General features: G+C 46.1%; 1 protein-coding gene across 2 annotated transcripts in view; it reads right to left on the bottom strand.

Annotated features, from left to right (window-relative positions):
- Positions 1-428: 428 nt before the first annotated feature.
- Positions 429-26385, bottom strand: part of LOC306917415 (troponin C, slow skeletal and cardiac muscles) — a 368649-nt gene continuing 342692 nt past the window's right edge. Inside the window, exons 2-7 of one of the 2 annotated variants that reach the window (XM_079495637.1) lie at positions 8894-8939; positions 6619-6649; positions 5543-5689; positions 3408-3522; positions 1816-1952; positions 429-1104 (exon numbers count right to left, since the gene is read on the bottom strand). In XM_079495637.1, coding sequence (XP_079351763.1) covers positions 1073-1104; positions 1816-1952; positions 3408-3522; positions 5543-5689; positions 6619-6649; positions 8894-8917 — 486 coding nt within the window. In that variant the 5' untranslated portion in view covers positions 8918-8939 and the 3' untranslated portion in view covers positions 429-1072. Of the gene's footprint in view, positions 1105-1815; positions 1953-3407; positions 3523-5542; positions 5690-6618; positions 6650-8893; positions 9006-26385 lie in introns of those variants that run through there. The other variant, XM_079495636.1, reaches the window with a different exon arrangement.

The raw sequence follows: 26385 nt of genomic DNA, 5'->3' as shown, positions 1-26385 counted from the left end.
AATGTTAAGCCGTTTTCACTCGCTTCCCAATAACTACTGTTGACGTGCCCTTGAGCAAGGCACTTAACCTTTGAAACGTACGCTCCGGCCGCGGTGCCAAGAGTAGGCCCCTACAAGACCATAGCAATTCACAAGTACAAAATATACATTCAGCGTGCGCGCGTGCGTGCGTGCGTGCGTGCGTGCGTGTGTGCGTGTGTGTGTGTGTGTGTGTGTGTGTGTGTGTGTGTGTGTGTGTGTGTGTGTGTGTGTGTATGCTCAATGATTCTACAGTCGAGATACAAAATACAAAATGTAGAACAACTAAAACCATTGCAGCAAATCAGTGATGGCACTGGACTATTCATCTCTACCAACAATGAGTATTTATTAGAAGATTAAAAAAACACAGTGATCAAACTGAATGAGAAACAAACCACTGCTTTGACAAGTGTAGTTTGTTTATTATGTGAGTGCACATTCCAGCCAAACTTTGATGTTGAAATACAGCATAATGGTTTCCAGAGATAACAGCAGGGAATTAAATGTCCTGAGGGTATCATAAACAAACATAAACGCATACAATTTGTACATATTGGACGCAATACATTGCTTAATTGTATGACCACTAGAATACTAAAGCTTGGTGTTAAACCTGACATGCTAGTCATATTTTTGTCGCACACAAAAATATATTCTGCCCAGCCGAACAATATCAGCTTCTTGATAAGAAGATTTGTAAACTCTGTGGCACTTCAAAGATTATATTATTTACCATATTTTAAAGCACAAAATAGATCTTTCAAGTAGCCAAACTGATGTAATATGTGATGTGACTGGTACTGAAAATAAGTAATATGGTTACATTTACACAAACTCAGTATGCATGGCCACCAACATTAGTTACAAACTGTATTTACAACAATGCAAGATATGGTAGAAAAATACATAAGGGGTCAAGGCATTCAGCTAAATCTTGCAAAGTCGTTCCACGTTTTCGTTCAGTAGCATCCAAAAGGAGTCAATGATAAATACAAAAATATTATTAGGGGGTTCGAAGGGGGAAAAACAAAAATTCTGTCTTCTCTCATGCTTACTCCACTCCTTTCATGAACTCCAAGAATTCTGAAGGGGGGGAAACAGGTAGTGAGTAATAGTTACTGAGACCTGAGCCCATGTCAAACAAACATCTCATTCTGTGTTTAGCACAGAATCCACTGAAATGTTTTTTTCTTTTTTCAAATGGGCAGTGGTTCCCAAACGTTTTAGCTCAAGACTCAAAACCTAAAAGAGTTAGATGTTTTCCAAACTAGTGTCGCTTTGTGCTAATCTATGGATTTTCTTAGATTGTTCTTTTATTTCTTCATAAAATTACTGGGGAAAAAAGCATTGAATTTGTTATTAATTCATGAAAATCTTTAACTTTTTTGGGTATGTTTTTTGAAAATATTTAGACATAATAATAGTTAAAAACAAAATGTAGGAAACCAAAAATAAAGGGACCGATAAACATAGTCTCGCGCAGCCAGACTGTTGCCTCTCGCAATTTCCAAATGCTTCCATCATACATTCGGAGATTGTGGAATAGCTGTCTGGCTACGCGAGACTAGCGAACCAGTGATGTAGAGAGATAGGAAACCCAAGGGCAGAGAGATATGAGAGATGAGACGGGGGTTGGACTGAAACCAGCATCCTCACACTCTCAACCATGCACCCAGCTGAGCCCCCGGAATCGCATCCATTGAAACATTTAATCATGGCATGAATTAAAGTTGCACAAGGTTACGTGCAGTAGTAGAATGCTTTTGTATGTCGTGTGTGTATTATTTCTCTCACCATCGTAGTCGATTTTGCCGTCGTTGTTTTTGTCCCCGTCCTTCATCAGCTCCTCGATGTCGTCCTCTGTGATGGCTTCACCGGTCGATTCCAGCATCACTTTGAGTTCGTCCAGGTCGATGTAACCGTCTGCGTTCCTGTACGAACGACGCAAAGAGTTCATGTACCTTCATGTTCCAACCACACTATGTTCATGTTCTGAACAACACACCTTTAACATAGAGGAGTGTTCATGTACCTACTAACATATTTAAACACTTTAACCCTACAGAATACGTAGTTGACCGGAGTAGCTGACTGCCCACAGAATAAAGGCCAATACATGCTCCTTCCAACATCGGAAAATCTTCCGGTTCGGAAAGGCTACAATTTACAATTTACTACAGTTCGGACTTCGGAGAGTCAGGACCTCTGGACATCTGGTTCCAAGGAAAGGTTCTGGGACCGCCTTCAGCCTTTCCGAAGCTTGGAATGACATCAAATTGTAGTTACTGTACATCACCTCCCTTTCCGAAGAAGGCTTCGGACATGGGAAGGAGCATATATTGTGCTTAAGGACTAGGGTTCAAGTGGTTAACATAAGCAATGAGTTGCGTTCATGTGTTTCTGTACTTACAGTACACACACCTACAAAGTGCACAGCCATGGGGAGGGGGAAGCTCAGTGTTTACCTTTTAGATCAAAGAGGCAAAGCCCTGCTGTAACATGATCATATTAGCGTGTGTGTGTGTGTGTGTGTGTGTGTGTGTGTGTGTGTGTGCGTGCGTGTGTGCGTGCGTGCGTGCGTGCCTGCCTGCGTGCGTGCGTGCGTGCGTGCGTGCGTGCGTGCGTGCGTGCGTGCGTGCGTGCGTGCGTGCATTTGTGTTTTATAACGCCACTATTAGCAGGTGTTGTGGGTAACACACCGTTTTTAGTACCCTGACAAGGTCCAATTCTCATTGTGAGGGCCATGGGAACAGACTGCATTTTGTCATGCCATGTCCTGTTTTTGAGGGGCACTAGCCCTTCCTATATATTCAGCTATTAGAGTAGAATAGATGTCCGTCCTACACAAATTAAATTCCCATTGACAATGAATGGAGAATTCACATCATATGTGTCTGAGCAAATCGGTATTTTTGTCCTACACAAAGATTAAATTCCCTTTGACAATGCACAGAGAATTTACATCATATGTGTCTGAGCAAATAGGTATTTTTGCCGCTACATTTGACCATGTGTTTGTCTGTCTATATCCAGCAAGAAAATTGCCCATATATGGTCATGTGCATGTGCATATGGGACCGACCGACTTCAAACCTTAATGAACTTAATGACTACAGACCTTCATGAAATTAACTCATCAAAGGCACCGCTCACTTCACACTTACAAACAATCCCACAATTCTTGGGGATTCTTCAAAGTCCAGAATGAAATGCCTGCTGTACAACAGAGCACTGACAGCAAGCGTTGTCAAGGAGGAAGCCAATCACTTTTCAATGAAATAAAGCCAGACTTTCACCTCGCTGTCTTTCTGGGTTCTAAAATTCCATGCAGCGAAAAGTGCAGCGACTGGGTGTTGAGCATATAGGTGAAACATTTTGGAACTCACTTGTCAAACATGCGGAACAGATCTGCCAGTTCTTCCTCTGTCTTCCCTTTGCTGTCGTCCTTCATACATCTCACCATCATGACCAGGAACTCATCAAAGTCCACCGTCCCGCTCCCTGTGTACACATACAATGTCACGCCTTACAACAACTTTGACACCAGCTTCCTCAGCAAAGCACATTTATATCTACAGAAAGTTCTTTCTTTTTCTTCTTTTTTATATTCTTTTGTTGTTGAGTGTTGAGAGATGGGACACCTAATGGCCACAGACAAGGGTAACACATGAGACATGACAGAGGATGGATTGAAACTAGACTGTTCGGGTGCATAACAGCATATCACCGGTGTTTAATTGGACCAATGTAGTTATTGTTGTTAATACTTTTTATTTGTCTAAATCTATCTATAATGCATGGAAACTGTGTATGTGTGTGTGTGTGTGTGTGTGTGTGTGTGTGTGTGTGTGTGTGTGTGTGTGTGTGTGTGTGTGTGTGTGTGTGTGTGTGTGTCATGTAGAGAGAACCGACAGACCGATCAACTTCAAACTTGTCGTGTGTATCAATGAGGATCGATGGTTTCATGCCTGTCTGAGTCTCTTGTATGTCTATTCATGGGAATATTTGTTTTCCTCTATTAATTTACAGTAGCCAATTCTTTTTTACAGCTTTTTCTCCCCAATTTAGTTGTTTCCTATAATGAATTGCATTTTTATTTTTTATTTTTTCCTATTCATTCCGCCCCACACACATTTCTGTGTGTTGTACCTGGCTCACATGCCAGTGAGGAGCCTGCACCAGAAAGACTCCACAATACGACGTCATAGGCTGACATCATAAAAGGCCTCCAAGTACTACTAACATACTCATAACGGGTACTGTACAATGAGTACCATACCAGAGGAGCATGCGTTTCCAAAGGGCATCGTTTACAACGGCAATCAGCCTAGAATTTATAAAACTCAAAGACTTAACCACTTCCAACCTGACATCCTTATTTTGGGCATGTACAGACCTTGTAGATCAGCTATGTTGTGTGACACTGACATACGACAAAGAATAAAACAGGGCATTCATTTAAATGATTTTGCCTGACACACTGACTGGCTGGGCCACCAGGCACCCAGTAAGTGTGCTGTTTAAACACCAAAGGCCTGTGACAACATGAAACCGCTTTAAGCCCGAACTGTGTTGTGAGCTTGTATGTCTGCTACTTTAGTCATTCAACAAATCACACATTGGTTGAAGTTAAGTATCCTTAAGATTTAAATTTTAACAGAGGCGTCATCTTGAACACGCTGAACTTTTCACTTCAGTTCTGGAGCCTTAAAGGGACACTTCACTAGCCTGGCTAATAAACCAGACTAATATCACACAACACTGTCGCGGTATATTAGTCTGGGCTGGCTCCACTTGGATTTAATTTCCCGGGGGGCGGGTTCAAACATTTTCTCTTTGACGCAATTGGTCAGAGCTACTGTCAGTCAAAAGTCTCAAGCATTGAACGTCACTGTACCAAAGCCCGCCCATATTGCATACCGTGTCCCGATTGGTCCGACCTGTTCTCGGTTGTAGGAAAGAGGCGTGCTACTGAGCCTCGCCAGACCGTAATCCGCTGGTAGGCAATTTCTTTTTGCCAACGGCTAATTCGGTCTGGTTTATTAACCAGGCTAACACTTCACCCCTTTTGCAACCATATCTTATTTCAATGATGTTTGGGAGACATGAAACACTTTCCTGGGGGTTTTATGTGGGTAATATGTGTTTTTAGATATTTTAGTATTTCCAAGTGTCCATGATGTCTTGGACACTGGGCTCACTTCCTTCCTGGACTACAATTCCCATAATGCTTTGGTGCACTGCTCCTCCTTGTGGATAGGGGGAGGGCTGTCTTACTGAGACAACATGTAGTCCAGGAAGTAAGTGAGCCCAGTGTCCATGACATCATGGACACCTGGAAATACTAAAATATCAAATTGACACATATTACCCACATAAAAACCCCAGGAAAGTGTTTCTTGTCTCCCAACCTTCATTAAAATAAGATCTGGTTGCAAAAGGGGTGAAGTGTCCCTTTAATCTTAATCATCATTTAGGAGGATAATTTCCCCTGTGTTTGTGTTCTGTTGTTTTTAATTACCATCTTCATCCACCTCGTCAATCATCTCCTGGAGCTCCTCGGGTGTGGGGTTCTGCCCCAGCATCCTCATCACCTTTCCTAGCTCCTTGGTGCTGATGCAGCCATCCTCGGCATCCTGCACGAAGATGTCAAAGGCGGCCTTGAATTCTGCAAGGAAAAAGAAGAGTCACTAGAAAGGATGAACACTTGTGACATTAAAGAAGAGTCACTAGAAAGGATGAACACTTGTGACATTAAAGAAGAGTCACTAGAAAGGATGAACACTTGTGACATTAAAGAAGAGTCACTAGAAAGGACGAACACTTGTGACATTAAAGAAGAGTCACTAGAAAGGATGAACACTTGTGACATTAAAGAAGAGTCACTAGAAAGGATGAACACTTGTGACATTAAAGAAGAGTCACTAGAAAGGATGAACACTTGTGACATTAAAGAAGAGTCACTAGAAAGGACGAACACTGGGCACTATGTAACCCTTTTCCTGAATAAAATGTAATTTCGTCCAATCTGTATGGTAGAGTATGATAAAACAATATTATAAAATACCAATTGGGGTGGTTGTATTTTGTCTCCCTGCTCTTCTATTGAGACATTTAGATCGTGTCAAGGGTCATGTCTCACCTAGACAGTACACACAGGCTCTGACACAAGGGTCATGTCTCACCTAGACAGTACACACAGGCTCTGACACAAGGGTCATGTCTCACCTAGACAGTAGACACAGGCTCTGACACAAGGGTCATGTCTCACCTAGGCAGTACACACAGGCTCTGACACAAATTCTGACGTGATGGTCAAGATTACATTTATTCCCTGAGCGAGCAAGCAGGCAGGCTCTATTAGCTCAATGATAAACATGTCAGCAGAAACTGGGTTCAGATCTGGGGTAGAAGAGGAAAGTTACATAATGCAGCTTTAAGAACTGTTTAATAAATAAAATAACACAGCAGTTTCACACTTGAATTAAGAAGCCCTTTTCTAGAGTTAGCGATGTGCATCAATAACACAATTACAAAACAATATTGTTGCGTAGGCATATTCAACGTCTACAATATTCAAAAGTACTTTTTACGCACCATTTTTCTGCTCCTCTGTAAGCTGCTCAACCTGTAAAGAGTGAAAACATTTCAAGGGTAAATATAATAATACATTTATTGTACCCTCTGAGTAGAGGTGCCATGTGTGTGGAATAACATCTGCTGATTCTGCTCATTCACTGGATTCTCAAACTTATTTTAATCACATGTAGACTACTACCAGTGACAAGATCTGACATGATCAGTAGGCACGTTTGGTCATTTCAAACAAGACTTCAAAACCTTTTTTTCTTTTTTAGTGCAAGAACAACAGCTTTTCAGCCGATTTCAGCATGCTAACTATCCAGGAAGTGAAACGCTTTAGTTTCTATTAGCTTGGTATCCCCATCAAAGATGACATTGGTAGGCAGCTTTATGAACTGTCCACAGTGACATAGAGCGAATAGATAGAAATGTCGGCTACTTATAATGAGCATTAGTGAGGTCCATTGTATCTGAAGATATGGTTCAAAGTGCCTAATTAATACTTTGTATCGTACGGCTGGCAGTATCCGTCACTGGTGTTGGTCGGTGTAAATAACTAAGTTGTTTTTCAACAAACAACGCTTTAGGTCACAAAGGTTCTATTTTGGGTCGTGGTGCTTGGTCTTCCTTGACACAACATAGAAACTATACATCAAATGTCTGGGACAGTGAGTGGAGGAGTTAAAAATAAATGGATGGAACAGAAACCGCAGATAAAGCAGACAATACACGGTGCTTTAAATTAGCATAGCAGCGGATCTGTCTCAACAATGGAGCACTAATCCTGGAAAAGCTACCGCGAATGAGAGAGCGAGACAGCTGCTTATGTAAGAGTTAATGTCCTCCGTCCACTATAAATTAAACCCACACGCGCGCACACGCACACCACCCACACACACCCACACACACACACACACACACACACACACACACACACACACACACACACACACACACACACACACACACACACACACACACACTCCTCTGGTGGTGATGATATATGAACATGGCCACACAGGGACATTCCAGTGTGTTTTGGTAGTCTCTTAGCGAACAGGACCAGAGTGAAGGGAACAGCCCATGAAGCATGCAGCCGTCCAGGCAGAGATAGACAGATAACCATACAGCTCTTATGGGGCTCACAGATAATGACAGATAGACAGATAACCATACAGCTCTTATGGGGCTCACAGATAATGCTGGAATTCAGCCTTGGGTGGGGGGGGGTCCTCTCCTCTGGCACCACAGGAACACGAATGCAGGAGCGTCTGAGCAACTGGGCCAAAATTAGCCCCACAAAGTGGGACTGGTCCATTTGTAGCCATGAATGACCCGTCGGACCACAAGCTTTGGTACGTGGCCCGTGAGCCATCTGAGTGGCCCCTGAGTGCCCCCCCCCATCCAGCCTGATAGGACTGAAGTAGGAGAAACTTCTAGAGACGTATATGGAGTCCAGGCTCCTCTGACACGGCCGGGTGTCGATGAGGAGACGGTGTACCGTGCCTGATAGCGCCGGTATTTGTTGTCATCCGTCTGTGTAATGTCACATAGACTAACACCCAGCAGGAGAGGACAAAACAACTTGTGCGTGCCAAAATTTGTATAATATGCTGTTTGGATCCATAATATGACATCGGAATGAATTGTCATGCATCCCTAACTATGGGATCTGTTGTACTAAAGAATTAAGTTATTAAAGGACAACTTCAGCAGTTTGGTTTTAACCATTATGTGTACTCTGTCTGTGTGGAAGGCTCTGGGCAGTTCAGAAACCCGATGCCAGTGACATCATCAATGGGGAATCCAACCTAATAGAAACTGCAGGCTTTTTTCTTTTCTTTTTTATCTGCCTATCGATGATGTCACTGGAAGACAGGTTTCTGAACTGCCCACAGCCCTTCTAGGAGACACAGACTGAGTAGAAAAAGTTATCCTTTAAGAAGTCTGAGGGAGAGATTTCGTTCATCCTCAAAGATTCCGACTCACACAGCTTCAGTGAACACAGATGGGTTACATTATGGATGTAGGCCTACATTTTGCGTGTTCATTAACATGAACATCCATCGAGCGATGATGAGATTAAAACCTTTCTTTTAACTTGAATTTAACTTGAACTTGAACTTGGTCCAACCTTCAGTAACATCCTCTGTGTTCATTTAGCTGAGAGAGAGAGAGAGAGAGAGAGAGAGAGAGAGAGAGAGAGAGTGCATAGGAATGGAAAGCAAATAGTCTTCAACGCGGCAGATAGTAAACAAAAGTATACTTTGGTTAAGGAGACTGGACCTACCGCGGCCTTGTAAATGTCATTCATGTTGCTGCCCGTCTGTCCGTCCTCGCGTCCGTCCGATGCTGTCCTGCACAGAGGAGGGAGCCAGCGTCCAGCTCAGAGCAGGACGTTGGCCTCAGCACTGAGGGGCTTTATAGACTGGAGCCTGGCACTGTCTGGACCCTCCCTCCTTCCGTTGTGTGCATGTGTGTGTGCGCGCGTTTGTGTGCACGTGCGCACGCGTGTGTGTGTGTGTGTGTGTGTGTGTGTGCGCGTGGGTGTGCGGCTGTGCGCGGGTGCGCGGGTGCATGCGTGCGAGTGTGTGTGCGTGACATTTGGCCAATCAGTCACAATCACTGGGCTCAGATAAAAATGTTTCTGCTCTTGGGGAAGGGGCGGGGGTGCACACTTTGGAATGGAATGGAGTGTGTTGTGTTTGAGGGTGGTGGTGGGGGGGGGGGGGGGGGGGGGGGGGAGGGCACACATGGTGAACCCTAATCTCCTGGGAGGGAGGGGGGCTATAGAGACACTCAACATTCCAGCAGAACCGGAGCAGAGGCGCAGAGGGCCGTGCGGATGCCCACACCCCCAGGACACCCCGTCTCCTACACCACCAAACCCCCAGGACACCCCGTCTCCTACACCACCACACCCCCAGGACACCCCGTCTCCTACACCACCACACCCCCAGGACACCCCGTCTCCTACACCACCACACCCCAAAGACACGCCGGCTCCTACACCACCACACCCCCAGGACACCCTGTCTCCTACACCACCACACCCCCAGGACACCCCGTCTCCTACACCACCACACCCCCAGGACACCCCGTCTCCTACACCACCACACCCCAAAGACACCCCGTCTCCTACACCACCACACCCCCAGGACACCCCGTCTCCTACACCACCACACCCCCAGGACACCCCGTATCCTACACCACCACACCCCCAGGACACCCCGTCTCCAACACCACCACACCCCCAGGACACCCCGTCTCCTACACCACCACACCCCAAAGACACCCCGTCTCCTACACCACCACACCCCGAAGACACCCCGTCTCCTACACCACCACACCCCCAGGACACCCCGTCTCCTACACCACCACACCCCAAAGACACCCCGTCTCCTACACCACCACACCCCAAAGACACCCCGTCTCCTACACCACCACACCCCCAGGACACCCCGTCTCCTACACCACCACACCCCCAGGACACCCCGTCTCCTACACCACCACACCCCCAGGACACCCCGTCTCCTACACCACCACACCCCCAGGACACCCCGTCTCCTACACCACCACACCCCAAAGACACCCCGTCTCCTACACCACCACACCCCCAGGACACCCCGTCTCCTACACCACCGCACCCCCAGGTCACCCCGTCTCCTACACCACCACACCCCAAAGACACCCGTCTCCTACACCACCACACCCCCAGGACACCCCGTCTCCTACACCACCACACCCCCAGGACACCCCGTCTCCTACACCACCACACCCCAAAGACACCCCGTCTCCTACACCACCACACCCCCAGGACACCCCGTCTCCTACACCACCACACCCCCAGGACACCCCGTCTCCTACACCACCACACCCCAAAGACACCCGTCTCCTACACCACCACACCCCCAGGACACCCCGTCTCCTACACCACCACACCCCCAGGACACCCCGTCTCCTACACCACCACACCCCAAAGACACCCCGTCTCCTACACCACCACACCCCCAGGACACCCCGGGCAGTATTATGCGTGTCTTAAGTACCAGGTCTTATTACTTAACTTAAGACCTGGAGGCGTGATCAATGCCATTTGGCTATTCTGAGTGGCCAAACAGCACTGACCACGCCTCCAGGTCTAAAGTTAAGTAATAAGACATGGTACTTAAGACACACAGAATACTGCCCCCCGTCTCCTACACCACCACACCCCAAAGACACCCCGTCTCCTACACCACCACACCCCCAGGACACCCCGTCTCCTACACCACCACACCCCAAAGACACCCCGTCTCCTACACCACCACCACACCCCAAAGACACCCCGTCTCCTACACCACCACACCCCCAGGACACCCCGTCTCCTACACCAACACACCCCAAAGACACGCCGGCTCCTACACCACCACACCCCCAGGACACCCCGTCTCCTACACCACCACACCCCCAGGACACCCCGTCTCCTACACCACCACACCCCAAAGACACCCCGTCTCCTACACCACCACACCCCCAAGACACCCCGTCTCCTACACCACCACACCCCCAGGACACCCCGTCTCCTACACCACCACACCCCCAGGACACCCCGTCTCCTACACCACCACACCCCCAGGACACCCCGTCTCCTACACCACCACACCCCAAAGACACCCCGTCTCCTACACCACCACACCCCCAGGACACCCCGGGCAGTATTATGCGTGTCTTAAGTACCAGGTCTTATTACTTAACTTAAGACCTGGAGGCGTGATCAATGCCATTTGGCTATTCTGAGTGGCCAAACAGCACTGACCACGCCTCCAGGTCTAAAGTTAAGTAATAAGACATGGTACTTAAGACACACAGAATACTGCCCCCCGTCTCCTACACCACCACACCCCAAAGCCACCCCGTCTCCTACACCACCACACCCCCAGGACACCCCGTCTCCTACACCACCACACCCCAAAGACACCCCGTCTCCTACACCACCACCACACCCCAAAGACACCCCGTCTCCTACACCACCACTGTTTGGTTATTTATGGGTGTGCGAGATTTGTACTCATAATGAGAAATTATATATTGGGTCAGATTGATTGGAGATATAAGCAGCTCCTTTAGAGTGGGAGAGCTCAGGTCCCCACATTCCATTCTACAAACATCGGGGGTTTTACGGCCTTCTCCTGTTGTAAGACAGGCCATTATTGACTCCTCTTCACAGGGAAAGTCAACTCAGCTAGAACATACAATAATGAAGTAACCAATCTTTAATTCCTCTTCAATTGTTTAAATGTGTTCTAATAACCTATTATATATTGGGTTGGTAAAAAAGGCTAAATGATAAATACCTGTAATAGTCTAAACAGTTAGGGAGAACTAGTTGGGCATTACAGGGACTGAAATAGGAGCCAGAGGTGCAGGCAGGATGGTCTGTGGCTTCTGATTGGCTGAAAGTGTTTAGCAGGGAGGTGTGACATCAGTCATAGAGCTTGCTTTAATATACTGACAAAGCAATGATTAGAGTTAGATTCACCAATACCATCGAACGTGATACATGTCTAGGCAGAGACCAGCGGTAATTATTTGCTATATATTATATGCTATAATGTATTATGCGATATATAATTGTGCATTATTCATAATTGATGTGATATGATGTTTAGATGGTAACCAAGTGTTATTTGTGATTCTTTTCTCCATTGATTAGATTTAAAACCACATAATTACACTTAATGTGCCACACTTAATGTACCATTAATGTGTCACTGAACTAAGTCTGAGAGTCAACAATGACAAGCTAAGCTGTACCATGATCTGGGAGATTAGAGTGTTCAAATGATAGCTAGAATTCCTACCAACAGAGCAGATAGAACTGTACCAATAGGACTGTAACCCAGAATCCGGGATACTGAATTCATCTTGTGTTGGGGGAAGTTAGGGGAAGTGTGAACAGAACGTGTGAATGTATGATTGTAAGTGTTTAATTAATATGAATTAATAAAAACCCTATAAAATGCACGTTTGAGTTCATCAAATATAAGCTATCATTGGAGCATTTAGTTCACTGTGCGTGTTAGTCACTTTAACTCTGCCTACTGCATGGGCTGGTCGGAGCCCGGGCACAACATCGCCAAATAACCGAACAACCACACCCCCAGGACACCCCGTCTCCTACACCAACACACCCCAAAGACACGCCGGCTCCTACACCACCACACCCCCAGGACACCCCGTCTCCTACACCACCACACCCCAAAGACACCCCGTCTCCTACACCACCACACCCCCAGGACACCCCGTCTCCTACACCACCACACCCCCAGGACACCCCGTCTCCTACACCACCACACCCCAAAGACACGCCGGCTCCTACACCACCACACCCCCAGGACACCCCGTCTCCTGTTTGTGTACATTGTGTGTTCTTTATCACAAAACAAATACAAAATACTGGTCTGAGAAAAGTATTTGAGATACAAATATGTATTTTGAAAATACATGATTTATTTTTCAAATAAAAACGGACGCAATGATGAGTCAATTCATATATTGATAGCCAACTATTAAATTCATTGATGTCAGAATTTCAAAGAATACATTTACCTTGTTATCGTCGAAAGGAACTACAGTAGGCTTACTGTATATAGCATGAGACTGAATGCACAATCCTACACAGAGCTGCCTCTACACCTGTAATACACAGACATCAGGGTACTAATCTAACATCAGAATGCTGACCATGATACTGACACCAGGATACTGACCATGATACTGATACCAGGATACTGACCGTGATACTGATACCAGGATACTGACACCAGGATACTGACCATGATACTGACACCAGGATACTGACCATGATACTGATACCAGGATACTGACCTTGATACTGATACCAGGATACTGACACCAGGATACTGACCATGATACTGATACCAGGATACTGACCATGATACTGATACCAGGATACTGACACCAGGATACTGACCATGATACTGATACCAGGATACTGACCATGATACTGATACCAGGATACTGACACCAGGATACTGACCATGATACTGATACCAGGATACTGACCATGATACTGATACCAGGATACTGACACCAGGATACTGACCATGATACTGATACCAGGATACTGACCATGATACTGATACCAGGATACTGACACCAGGATACTGACCATGATACTGATACCAGGATACTGAACATGATACTGATACCAGGATACTGACCATGATACTGACACCAGGATACTGAACATGATACTGATACCAGGATACTGACCATGATACTGACACCAGGATACTGACCATGATACTGATACCAGGATACTGACCATGATACTGATACCAGGATACTGACCATGATACTGACACCAGGATACTGACCATGATACTGATACCAGGATACTGACCATGATACTGATACCACCAGGATACTGACCATGATACTGACACCAGGATACTGACCATGATACTGATACCACCAGGATACTGACCATGATACTGATACCAGGATACTGACCATGATACTGACACCAGTATACTGACCATGATACTGATATCACCAGGATACTGACCATGATACTGACACCAGGATACGACCATGATACTGACACCAGGATACTGACCATGATACTGACACCAGGATACTGACCATGATACTGATACCACCAGGATACTGACCATGATACTGATACCAGGATACTGACCATGATACTGACACCAGGATACTGACCATGATACTGACACCAGGATACTGACCATGATACTGATACCAGGATACTGACCATGATACTGACACCAGGATACTGACCAGGAACAGGATACTGACACATAGCAAGTTAGCAACACAAATAATCAAATATTTTCGTATGGTTTATGCAGTAATTTAGCTATCACAAAAGTACGCTATCTTTAACGCATAAGGACAATTCCACAAGGCAAAGTGATGTGAAGTTTGTCTCAAGACCCGCCCTACTCTGCGTCCGATTTGTGGTCGAAGGGTGGGTACACCAAATCCAATCACAGCATAGGCAGAATACAAATGATTTTGATTTATTCCACAGTAGCCTATACACATTTAAAGTGTGGCGACTGTGGCTCAGGAGGTAGAGCAGGTCGTCCAATGATCCATGGGTCGGCGGTTCGAATCCCGGCTCCTCCTTCCTACATGTCGAAGTGTCCTTGGGCAAGACACTGAACCCCAAATTGCTCCCGATGTGCTGGTTGGTACCTTGCATGGCTTCCGCCGCAATCGGTGTATGAATGGGTGAATGTAATGCACAATCTATGTAAAGCGCCTTGGATAAAGGCGCTATGTAAATGCACCATTTAAAGTGTAAATGTTTAAAATGTGTCAATTTGAGAATACAATGACGTAACAGCATAATGTATTGTCTGTAAGCCTATAGCCAGAAAATACAACGTCTGAGAGTATCTTGATACATAAAATACTGCCCATCTCTGAGAACAATCATTATCATTAAACATCATTACAGAAGAATGAACTCTTCTTGAGCAACCTCCTTTCATCCAGCAGAGGACACTGTTCACTACCTGTATCATGAGCTGAATGTTGCACAAGGCTGCTCTCGGAAATCCAATTTGCAGTGGTCTAGGTGAGAAATCTGGGTCAAATGAAGCGAACACACAGAGGCATTTAAATTCAATTGTAGGCTACATGGTGCGAGAATTTGGTGAATTTATTTCGTGACACTTTCTGAGGCAAGGCCAACCCCCATCGGCTGAATTTGCAATTCACACATGCACACGACCACGAACGCAACACTCACACGCACGCACGCGCACGCACGCACACGCACGCACGCGGGATCCAGCACCAGCATAGCTATAACAGGCACACACACACAAACACACACACACACACACACACACACACACACACACACACACACACACACAGAATGCTGTGGCAAGGCATCAAGTGACTGGTGATCATGCCGTGTTATAATGGGATGCTAATGGGGACTGGCACGGCTTACACGCATCACACACTATAGCTCGGAGGGTGGGGGGTGGGGGGTCACACAGTGAACTACACACACCAATAACAGGTCTATCTGTGCAGAGACACACACCTCTCGTACGCACACACACGCACACACACACACACACACACACACACACACACACACACACACACACACACACTGCCAATCACTGACATAATGAGGTTCCTAAGAGCGAGGGAGCCCACATGCTGACAGACAGGTGGAGCCTGACAAGCAATAGAGGGGGAGAGAGAGAGAGAGAGAGAGAGAGAGAGAGAGAGAGAGAGAGAGAGAGAGAGAGAGAGAGAGAGAGAGAGAGAGAATCTACAATTTAGGCATTTAGCAGACGCTCTTAATCGAGAGCGACTTTTACAGTAAGCACGGTAAGCACATGTGGGTAATATACATCACATCACATGCATACAGTACACATGCGCACAGTGAAGTGGCTCAGTGATCTAGTGACCAATGATCACTTTAAACATTGTAATATGAAAAAAGACATAATATATGTACATACAAACTATATAAACTATAGGAGAGAGATGGAGAGATGGAGACATGGAGACAGACAGACAGACAGACAGACAGACAGACAGACAGACAGACAGACAGACAGACAGACAGACAGACAGACAGACAGACAGACAGACAGACAGACAGACAGACAGACAGACAGACAGGACTAGGATGTAAGACAAAGTGTTTCCATGCTGAATGTCCTTGCACGTGTCACCACAATCATTCGTCAAATTTCACAATTAAAACACAATCATCACCGTTCTGTTGCAGCGTGAGTCATCCTCAGTTCACCTTACATCAGCAGCAGTACAGCGCGCGCATGCATACGCACGCACACACACACACGTCGGTTTGAGACTTCAAACCTATACAGAAGACAGAACGTTTTCTGCAAAGCTTTTGCATTAAGTCAAGTTTGCAGAACCCACAAAACACACGTGCACCCAGGAGTGCATGCATGTAGTGTATACACACACACACACACACACACACACACACACACACACACACACACACAAGTGCATGTGCACACATGCACGGCACGCACAGGGCACTGTAGACTAGCACACCGTTTCTCAAACACACACACACACACACACACACACAAATGTACCCGGTTCCACTTGCACATCGTCAGAGTTAAATAAACATTGAGACTGTGTAGTATGGGGGGGATGTTACAGTGTAGTATGTTACAGTGTAGTATGTTACAGTGCAGTATGGTGTTACAGTGTAGTATGGTGTTACAGTGTATTATGTTACAGTGTATTATGTTACAGTGTAGTATGTTACAGTGTAGTATGTTACAGTGTAGTATGATGTTACAGTGTAGTATGATGTTACAGTGTAGTATGATGTTACAGTGTAGTATGATGTTACAGTTTAGTATGATGTTACAGTGTAGTATTATGTTACAGTGTAGTATGGGGTCCCCGAGATAAAAGATGGTGTCAAACGGCGGTCCGTGGCCTTAATGGATATCACACTGGGGTCCTTGAAATTCAAAAGGTTGAGAATCACTGTAGACTGACTATACAGTACACATGGAGTGTGGAGAAGCCCACATCAAACGGAGTGTGTGTGTGTGTGTGCGTGCTACATGGAACGTGCGTGTGTATGTGTGTCGTTGTTTCCTGTTACAGGGGGGAAGGCTGATGAAACAAGCCGCCATCGTGTCAACGAGGACGACACGCCACAATCACACAGCACATCGCAAATCCACTATTCACCACACACACACACGCACGCACGCGCACACGCACGCGCACGCGCACACGCACACACACACACACACACGCACACACACACACACACACACACACACACACACACACACACACACACACACACACACACACACACAGCTTTTTGAGGGGTTGCCATAGAAACTCTGCTGGGTAGTAGCGGGCAGAGAATGAGAGGAGATGAGCGGGGCTATTTCACCCCCCTCCCCTCCCCCCCTCTCCCCCCTCTCTCAATACCTCCTTCTCCTTTCTCCCTCCTCCATCCCACTACATTTTGGTCCTCGGAGTAACTGTATTGTTTTTCTCTGGCTTTTCCCCCTCTTGCACATGCACGCATGTGTGCACTGTGCACAGACATGCACGTGCATGTAGGCTACTACACACAAACGAAGGGTCACAAATGGAGTTGGAAGTGTTTTTCTTGTTGGCCCGGAATTCTTTTCGGCAAATGTTCCGCTTGACAAAATCCACGTGTCCTGAACGATTGCATTTCATGCGTCAGGCTGAAGATAAGAATGAACTGCCGGGCTTTCTGTGCAGGCCGGACCAGGTTATGTGTAACGCTACATTCCAAGACGGCCCTGCAGGCGTTTTAGAAAGTGTGGAATCAGTTGTACTACATTCATGAGTGTCTGCTATTATACACACCATACGTCACATTAAATATCAGAGTGATACACTGATTGCATTGACGTGCAGCTGAGCTCGAAGCAGAGGTCTTATGCTCCCTCCTCCCTCCCCTGCCTGTCCTCTTCTCCTGAGTCTGTCAGCCTCTGTCTTTTGCCTTTTTTTCTCTTTTTTCCTCCCTCTACCTCTCTCCTCTCTGTTCCACGCTGTCTCATGTCTCTCTCATTCTCACTCTCTCTTGCTCTCTCGCTCTTCCCTTTTCTTCTCTGTCCCTCTCTATTTCCACAGAGGCTTGACCTGTCAACCGTTCCTGTTGTGTGGGCTGTGTGTGCGTGTGCGTGTGCGTGTGCGTGTGCGTGCGTGCGTGCGTGCGTGCGTGCGTGCGTGCGTGCGTGCGTGCGTGCGTGCGTGCGTGCGTGCGTGCGTGCGTGCGTGCGTGCGTGCGTGCGTGCGTGCGTGCGTGCGTGCGTGCGTGCGTGTGATTGATGTGAAGTGATTCCACTCAGTGAGAGGCGAGCTATGTCTTTGTAAAGAGAGGCAGTGTGTCTCGCTGTGTCTGCTACTCTCCCTCACTCAATCTCACTATTACTCCCCCCCCTATATATTGTGCATATCCTCCTCTCATTCATTACCTTTTATCTTTTCCACCCTCCTTTCTTTCTTTTTCCCTTTCCGTGTTCAGAAGCTGTGGTGTACACAAGCAGAGGACTAAAGCACGAGTTAGCTTGAGGCATCTCTGTGTCCAGCTCAGCCATCCTCAGTGAGTGCTTGCCACTCCGAGAGGGGGGGATGTCTATACCAGCGATTCCCAAACAGTGGGCCAGGGACCACTGGTGAGCCGCAAGGGTATTGCAAGTTGGACACCAAAGAATTGTCAAAACACCAAGATTGTCTGATAATAACCCATAATTAGTACCAGGAAAGCATCCGTGTCATTTTAGATTAGGGTTGCGTTATATATATACATAAACAATTAAACATGCTCTGAAAATGCACACGCCAACACTAGCTGCTGTGCCTGTGTCAAAGTCATCAAATGTGTGAGTTGAGTCCAAGTCTCAAGTCCACACCACTGGTTTCTGTAAATACCATTTTATATACCAATTTATATACCAATCAGTAAAGCCTTTCATAAACGAGAAGCCAATGCTATGGATATTGTCCCAAAATTGCAGTACAGTACATAGCTGATTTGCAAATGTCACACACCCCCAGCTGCAACACTCATCCTGGTCCACATCAGCACGTGGCGAGTCCCCAAAAATACCAAACACATGCAGGCAGGGAAAAATACTGTCACACCACTTCGGGCTCCGAAAACTGTCAACTCGCCCGTCCGCTGCACGCCAATCCCCCAAAATAGGCCCCCTTATAGTGTTGTGCAGCATTTCAGAGCTCTCTAACAAGCCAGTGGCCACATTAGGGCCCCAGCATGATGGATGCATCTATGTGTGCATCTCTCTGCCAGTGGGCAACGCTTTCCAGTCCAGCGGACCACCACCTCTCGTCCTCACATAACAAACCCAATAACCCATCCCCATCCAACATAATACCCCCACCACCATCCAACATAACACTCCCACCCCATCCAACATAACACCCCCACTCCATCCAACATAACACCCCCACCACCATCCAACATAACACTCCCACCCCATCCAACATAACACCACCATCCAACATAACACCACCACCCCATCCAACATAACACCACCATCCAACATAACACCCTCACCCCATCCAACATAACACCACCATCCAACATAACACCCTCACCCCATCCAACATAACACCACCATCCAACATAACACCCTCACCCCATCCAACATAACACCCCCACCCCCATCCAACATAACACCACCATCCAACATAACACCCTCACCCCATCCAACATAACACCCCCACCACCATCCAACATAACACCACCATCCAACATAACACACCCACCCCCATCCAACATAACACCACCATCCAACATAACACCCCCACCCCATCCAACATAACACCACCATCCAACATAACACCCCCACCCCCATCCAACATAACACCACCATCCAACATAACACCCCATCCAACATAACACCACCATCCAACATAACACCCTCACCCCATCCAACATAACACCACCATCCAACATAACACCCCCACCCCCATCCAACATAACACCACCATCCAACATAACACACCCACCCCCATCCAACATAACACACCCACCCCCATCCAACATAACACACCCACCCCCATCCAACATAACACCACCATCCAACATAACACCCCCACCCCCATAACACCCCCACCCCCATCCAACATAACACCACCATCCAACATAACACCCCCACCCCATCCAACATAACACCCCCACCACCATCCAACATAACACCCCCACCCCATCCAACATAACACCCCCACCCCCATCCAACATAACACCCCCACCCCATCCAACATAACACCCCCACCCCCATCCAACATAACACCCCCACCCCGATCCAACATAACAGTGATAACACCCCCACCCCCATCCTCTCATGCCGGCCGCTGGATGTAGCGGCACCCAGAAAAGAGCGCCACTTACATATGTACATAATGACCCCTTTCAGGGTATATAGATAGAGCTGGCTGGATGGATAGTATGGAGACAGACAGACAGACAGACAGACAGACAGACAGACAGACAGACAGACAGACAGACAGACAGACAGACAGACAGACAGGCAGGCAGGCAGGCAGGCAGGCAGGCGCAAGAAAATAAGTAAGGATAATTTAACGTTAAATCTGATACCGACAGGTGAATCGCACAATTGATTATTGCTCTTCTCTGTCTGTTTTTTTCCCCTCTATTGTATTACATTGTATTAATTAATAATGCACACTTTGATAATGCCACCAGTTTGCTTGCCGAACATGCATGCCTGCCTGCAGGTGTGTCGATCACGGGAGCGCATGTGCACGTCAGCGTGCATGTACAGTGTGTGCATGATGATGACTAATGAGCCTTGATGGAGATCTTTCTGAATGCAGATGACACACGACTCTTTATTTATTTTTCTGCTTCATCGTCATGCGTCAGGTTGTGCGTCACAGCGTTGACGGTCAGTTCGGTACATCTGTGCCCCGCAGTTACAGACTTAACACCTTATCTCACCCATCTTTCTCTGGGCAAAGGCACAGTCCATATTCACATGCGCACGCACGCACGCACGCACGCACGCACGCACGCACGCACGTACGCGCACGCACGTACACGCACGCACGCACGTACACGCACGCACGCACGCACGCACGCACGCACGCACGCACGCACACACACAGTGTGTGTGTGTGTGTGTGCCCTTCAGACGGATCAGTGGAGGTACAGTAGGTCACATGACCTTCTCTTTGCCAGGTGAGATTCAGAAGTATTCAGAAGTACAAATGAACAAAGCACATTTTAGTTTTAATATCAAGAAGGCAATGCTGCTAAAATGTAGAAATTTACAGAACGAATCAAAGATTTTCCAGAATGATTCAAAAACATAAATAGCAAAAATCTATAAACTAAAAGAATAATCTATAAGCTCAGCCCAGTCGTACTAGTAGTGTTCTACTATAGTAGCACCCTGTCCTACTTGTATCACTCCTGTCGCTCAAATTAGTGATAATATGTAACTAATGCGATATTCGAGTTCGGAGTCAACAGCATCAAATTGTAAGTCGTCCTGCCTTATTACGTACCAAGCACAACTGGAAGCAAAGGCTGCTGTCAACTCCATATCCATGCACTGATACTTCAAAAGAGTACTGGAGTCTCTGGCACACTTAAGCCTGATTTATACTTCATCATGTGGCAGTGTTGCGTGCCCCAAAAAATTGCCTACGGTATAAGTATCTAGCTACATGCTCACAACACATCTGCCATCACGGATGTGCCGCTTTGTGAGCTTGTAGTTCGGATATTTTGGCGCACAATACTGTTGTACGACACATGGAAACAAATGGATCCTTTGTTTCCAACTCCAAACGGGTTCGTTTGGGTCCATATATTATATATATATGGAGATTTCTGTACCTGTCTGTCTGTGTCCCTTTATTCCTATATGGAGTTCTGTGTCAGGCATGCCCAAATGTGAAGCCTTTTGTGGTGGTTCTGGACAACCGTGTATCTGACCAACACCGGGCACTGCACTTCCTGTGGTGGTGTGGAATGTGTGTGTCAAATGAAGTCGGTGCAGGGCGAACGGTTCTCGAGTTACGTGGATTACAGACGTACATGCGTACAGTACACACACACACACACACACACACACACACACACACACACACACACACACACACACACACACACACACACACACACACACACACACACACACACACACACACACACACACACACACACAGGGCGGTGGTGGCTCAGGGGTAGAGTGGCTGGATGGTAACCGCAAGGTTGCCAGTTCGAACCCGGGCTTCCCCAGAGTTAGTGTCGAAGTGTCCTTGAGCAAGACTCTGAACCCCGAATTGCTCCTGATGTGCTGGTTGGTGCCTTGCATGGTTTCCGCCGCCATTGGTGTATGAAAGTGCGTGTGAATGGGTGAATGTAATGCACAATCTATGTAAAACGCCTTGGATAAAGGCGCTATATAAATGCTGCTGCACCATTTACCATTTACCACACGTACAGAGATGTGGTGCATTTACTGTATAGTAGGATTTTCGCTAGAAACAGACTCTATCAAATATGAGTGACTGACTGTCGTAAAGGATACAGAGCTACCCAACAATATCGCAGAGATTTACTTTTGGACCACAATTCTTATATGAGCCGATTTTAAGATGACCCAATGTTATTCTCCATAGAGAAAAACGTCTGCAAAGTCCGAACCCCTTGGAACCAGGGGATGAGCGAGAGACATCAGGACTTCGGCACTCTATAGACACAGGAGTTTTCACAGGAGAATTCAGTGCAGCTGCAGATATTCTCGCCTTTTTTGGCGTTGGCGTTGGGAGGCTGCAATACTGGTATATGCAGAGGGATTATGGAGAAAGAAGCACCTATGTGTCTGTGCATCTGTAATCCAGCCGAGGGCCTGCTAAACTGCAGTGAAGTGTGCCATGATGTGACAAGGCCAGCGTCGAGAGGCGCTGTAAATATCCGGCTGTGATGTGACTCACATGGCGGCCTCAAGGAACCAGGGAAAGGTCAATGTTTCCCGATGCCATTGCCAACGACTAAATTAAATGATTTCAGCTGAGCACATGTGTCCCATTTTAGGAAATATGGGAGGTGTTGCCTTGCGCACGCACGCACGCACGCACACACACACACACACACACACACACACACACACACACACACACACACACACACACACACACACAGTCACACACACACACACACACACACACAGTGTGTAGGATTCATCGAGAGCACATACCGGTATGCGTACTTACTTGCCACACACTTGCAGGGTTCTTGCAACCAACCACTGCGCGCGCGCGCGTGTGTGTGTGTGTGACCGAGTGCGTGCCTGCCTGCCAGTGCCTGCATGCGTACATGTGTGTGTGTGTGTGTGTGCGTGCGTGCATGTGTGCTCCCATGCATACCCTCAGACACGCCTTCTGGGCCTTACTTGCCATGCACATCACGTCTAACATGACACAGTGTCTAAACATAACGTGTCTCTGTAATTTCTCATATAAAGCAAATTATGATTTCTAGTCAAGCTCCTATCACTGTGTGAAAGGGTCAATGGCGTCACTTAGCAAGGTCACTGGTTACATCAAAATAAATATACAGAATTGGCTAAAAAGGGCACGTTTGTTGAGAGGCCATACATGGGGACAGAAAGTACCATACTCCTGAGTTAACTGTAGGATACAGTCAAACCCAGCTTGTTTAAAGGTAGGTTCCTTAAATTGACTGGCAGGGCAATTGAGACTAAGCTGTTTTCTTTTAATCCTGGGGGAAGGAGCTATAGGGGGGCAGCTACTGTGAATCATCTTCCTGTCATAACAGCTTTGGGGGTCCTCAAATCCTTGGATTTATCCTGTTTCCTTTACCTCTACTACCTTTTAAAGTCAAAGTATCGATCCAAAATGAATGCTGCAGGGTCGCAGTTCCATGTTGGAAAGCACCAACAACATTTCCAGAAATGGTATGTACTTGCGAGTCAGGACTAAATGAAAAAAAAAAAAAAAAAAACATTTATGCGAAATGTTAACAAATAGGCTACCAGAGACATTTGTTAAATTGAAAAGGTTCCACAGTATGCTTTAATTGTAATACAAATGCCTTTGTGATCACTTGCATGGATGGTGAGGCCCACTGGACCAGGACATTACCTCAAAACTTTCAATTTTATTGTGTCCCAAAAAGGCTTCAACAGAACCATGTTGCTATTTGTATGAGGCACACTGGGGAAAAACATTTGCAAAAAGGAGATCACCTTCACAAACTCCTGGACAAAAGTGCAACAAATAGTAGGTGCAAACTATGTGGATAAATAACAACAAAGTAAACAACCACAAAGCCTTTGGCAAAAAAGAAAACAAAAGTGTTTCATTATGTTTACCTGCATGTGCCCTTGTAGCGTCAGCCAAAAGCCTCTGTTGATTGTGGATTGTGTGCACCTGTGTCTTGTCAGCCGTATGTCAGCTCCTGTCCTCTTTTTTCACGTCATGTACTGAGATGGTTTGACTTCTATCTTACTTAAGTTGTTTATCCTGTATTGTCTGGAAGGAGGAATTAGACATTTTCTTTCATCCTGCATTACATTCTCCTGAATTTGGGTCTTGCTTCAAAAGGGATGAAGGGGGAGGAGACACGTACCGCACAGGCAAATTACTTGAAATCACCTAATTCAGAGGGGGGGGTCCATGGCAATGGAATGTGAAACACGAGCGTATATGAGACTGGGTCAATAGGTAACTAATTATTGGTCAAATTTGTTGATTGGGAGCCTAATTGCCACAGAATGTAGAGTCACACTTGAAAGAATTGCCATGGAATGAGGCGTACTATATACTGACACATTCTAATGTGGCCATTTTATTTTTTAATTGACTGCTGTGCTTTCAAATAATAATCACTGGAATCTCATTTGGTTCATTATAGGGATGTTGGGCTGTAAACACATCAAATATACCCACAGCAATGATAGATCACAATTACCGGTATCTATCACAATTCTTTAAACAATATTATGGGGAAATTGTACATGGCAAATATTAGAGGTTATATAGCCTATTATTATGTTATTATTATAACATATGTGTAAGGAGTATAGAGTCAAAAGATAGGCTAAAAGGATAAGACAAAAGCTGCAGGGGCTTGTTTCCATTACACTTGATTTTCTCCCAGCCAATCGTTGTGCAATCTTACATTTAAATGTGCAAGAACATATAACAATCAATCAATATTTTATTAAGAACATGATTTTGTTTGGTTCTAGGAAGATGCTGTAATGCAACTGAACTAAACGCTGTAGAGAGTGAATCATTATTGCTCTGATTGACCTAAATGAGTTAAAGCAGAGTAAAATGGGATAACTCAACGTAATGTTAGCAGGTCTATCCAATTATGACACCTGTCCTCATTTGACACAAAGGTGAGACCAGCTGAAAATGGCACATAAACACTTCAGTTTTGTGCCATGAGGTTTTTTTTCTTCTATTGTAAAGACACTCTTGTCAATATGCCCTTCTATTCAAGGGCATAAGTGGGTGGTCCCCATTGGCCACGAGCTTGAACCAGCCAATGGAATTCTCTGTAGAGTGTATAAGTACTGCTTCTGTGATCACGCCACTGAGATATATTGCTCATTGTGACAGACAAGTCTTTTATTCAGTTCCTTGGTTGTGGGCCGTTGAATATAGCTTGTTTTGACCAGGGGCACAATCTGGGAAAGGAATCCGAGGTAAAGGCTGTTTGAAAAGATGTAAACAACAAAGAGTGGATGCGCACGTCAATTTTCTTTCTCAATCATTTTCTGTTTAGTTCATTGCCTAGCAACCCAATGCTAATGTATGTAGCATTACAACCGCAAGCTATCATAAACCACCATAAAGACCATTTGACGTGTAGATACATCATTAGCGCTTAACCTCTGGATTGGCTATGACGTAATTCTACGTCAATATCGGTGTTAAGTGTCTTGCTCAGGGACACCTCAACACATTGCTTAGGTCTGGAATCAAACCTGGTACTACCTCTCCGGCCAATAACAGACAATGATGATGGGGAAAAAGAATATTCATATAATGTATTTGTGTTTCGTGTTGTGATGGACACCTGTGCTCCTTCCATGTTGACCATGCCCAGAGTTCCACCGGGCAAATATATACTCAGGCTCCTCTTCCTGCTCGTCAGGCGCCTTCTGGTAGGTTTGATATTTGTAGTGTGCCCCC

The sequence above is a fragment of the Electrona antarctica genome, assembly GCF_951216825.1.
Source record: "Electrona antarctica genome assembly, chromosome: 2".
NCBI lineage: Eukaryota > Metazoa > Chordata > Actinopteri > Myctophiformes > Myctophidae > Electrona > Electrona antarctica.
This window is presented reverse-complemented; position numbering and strand designations above follow the sequence as displayed.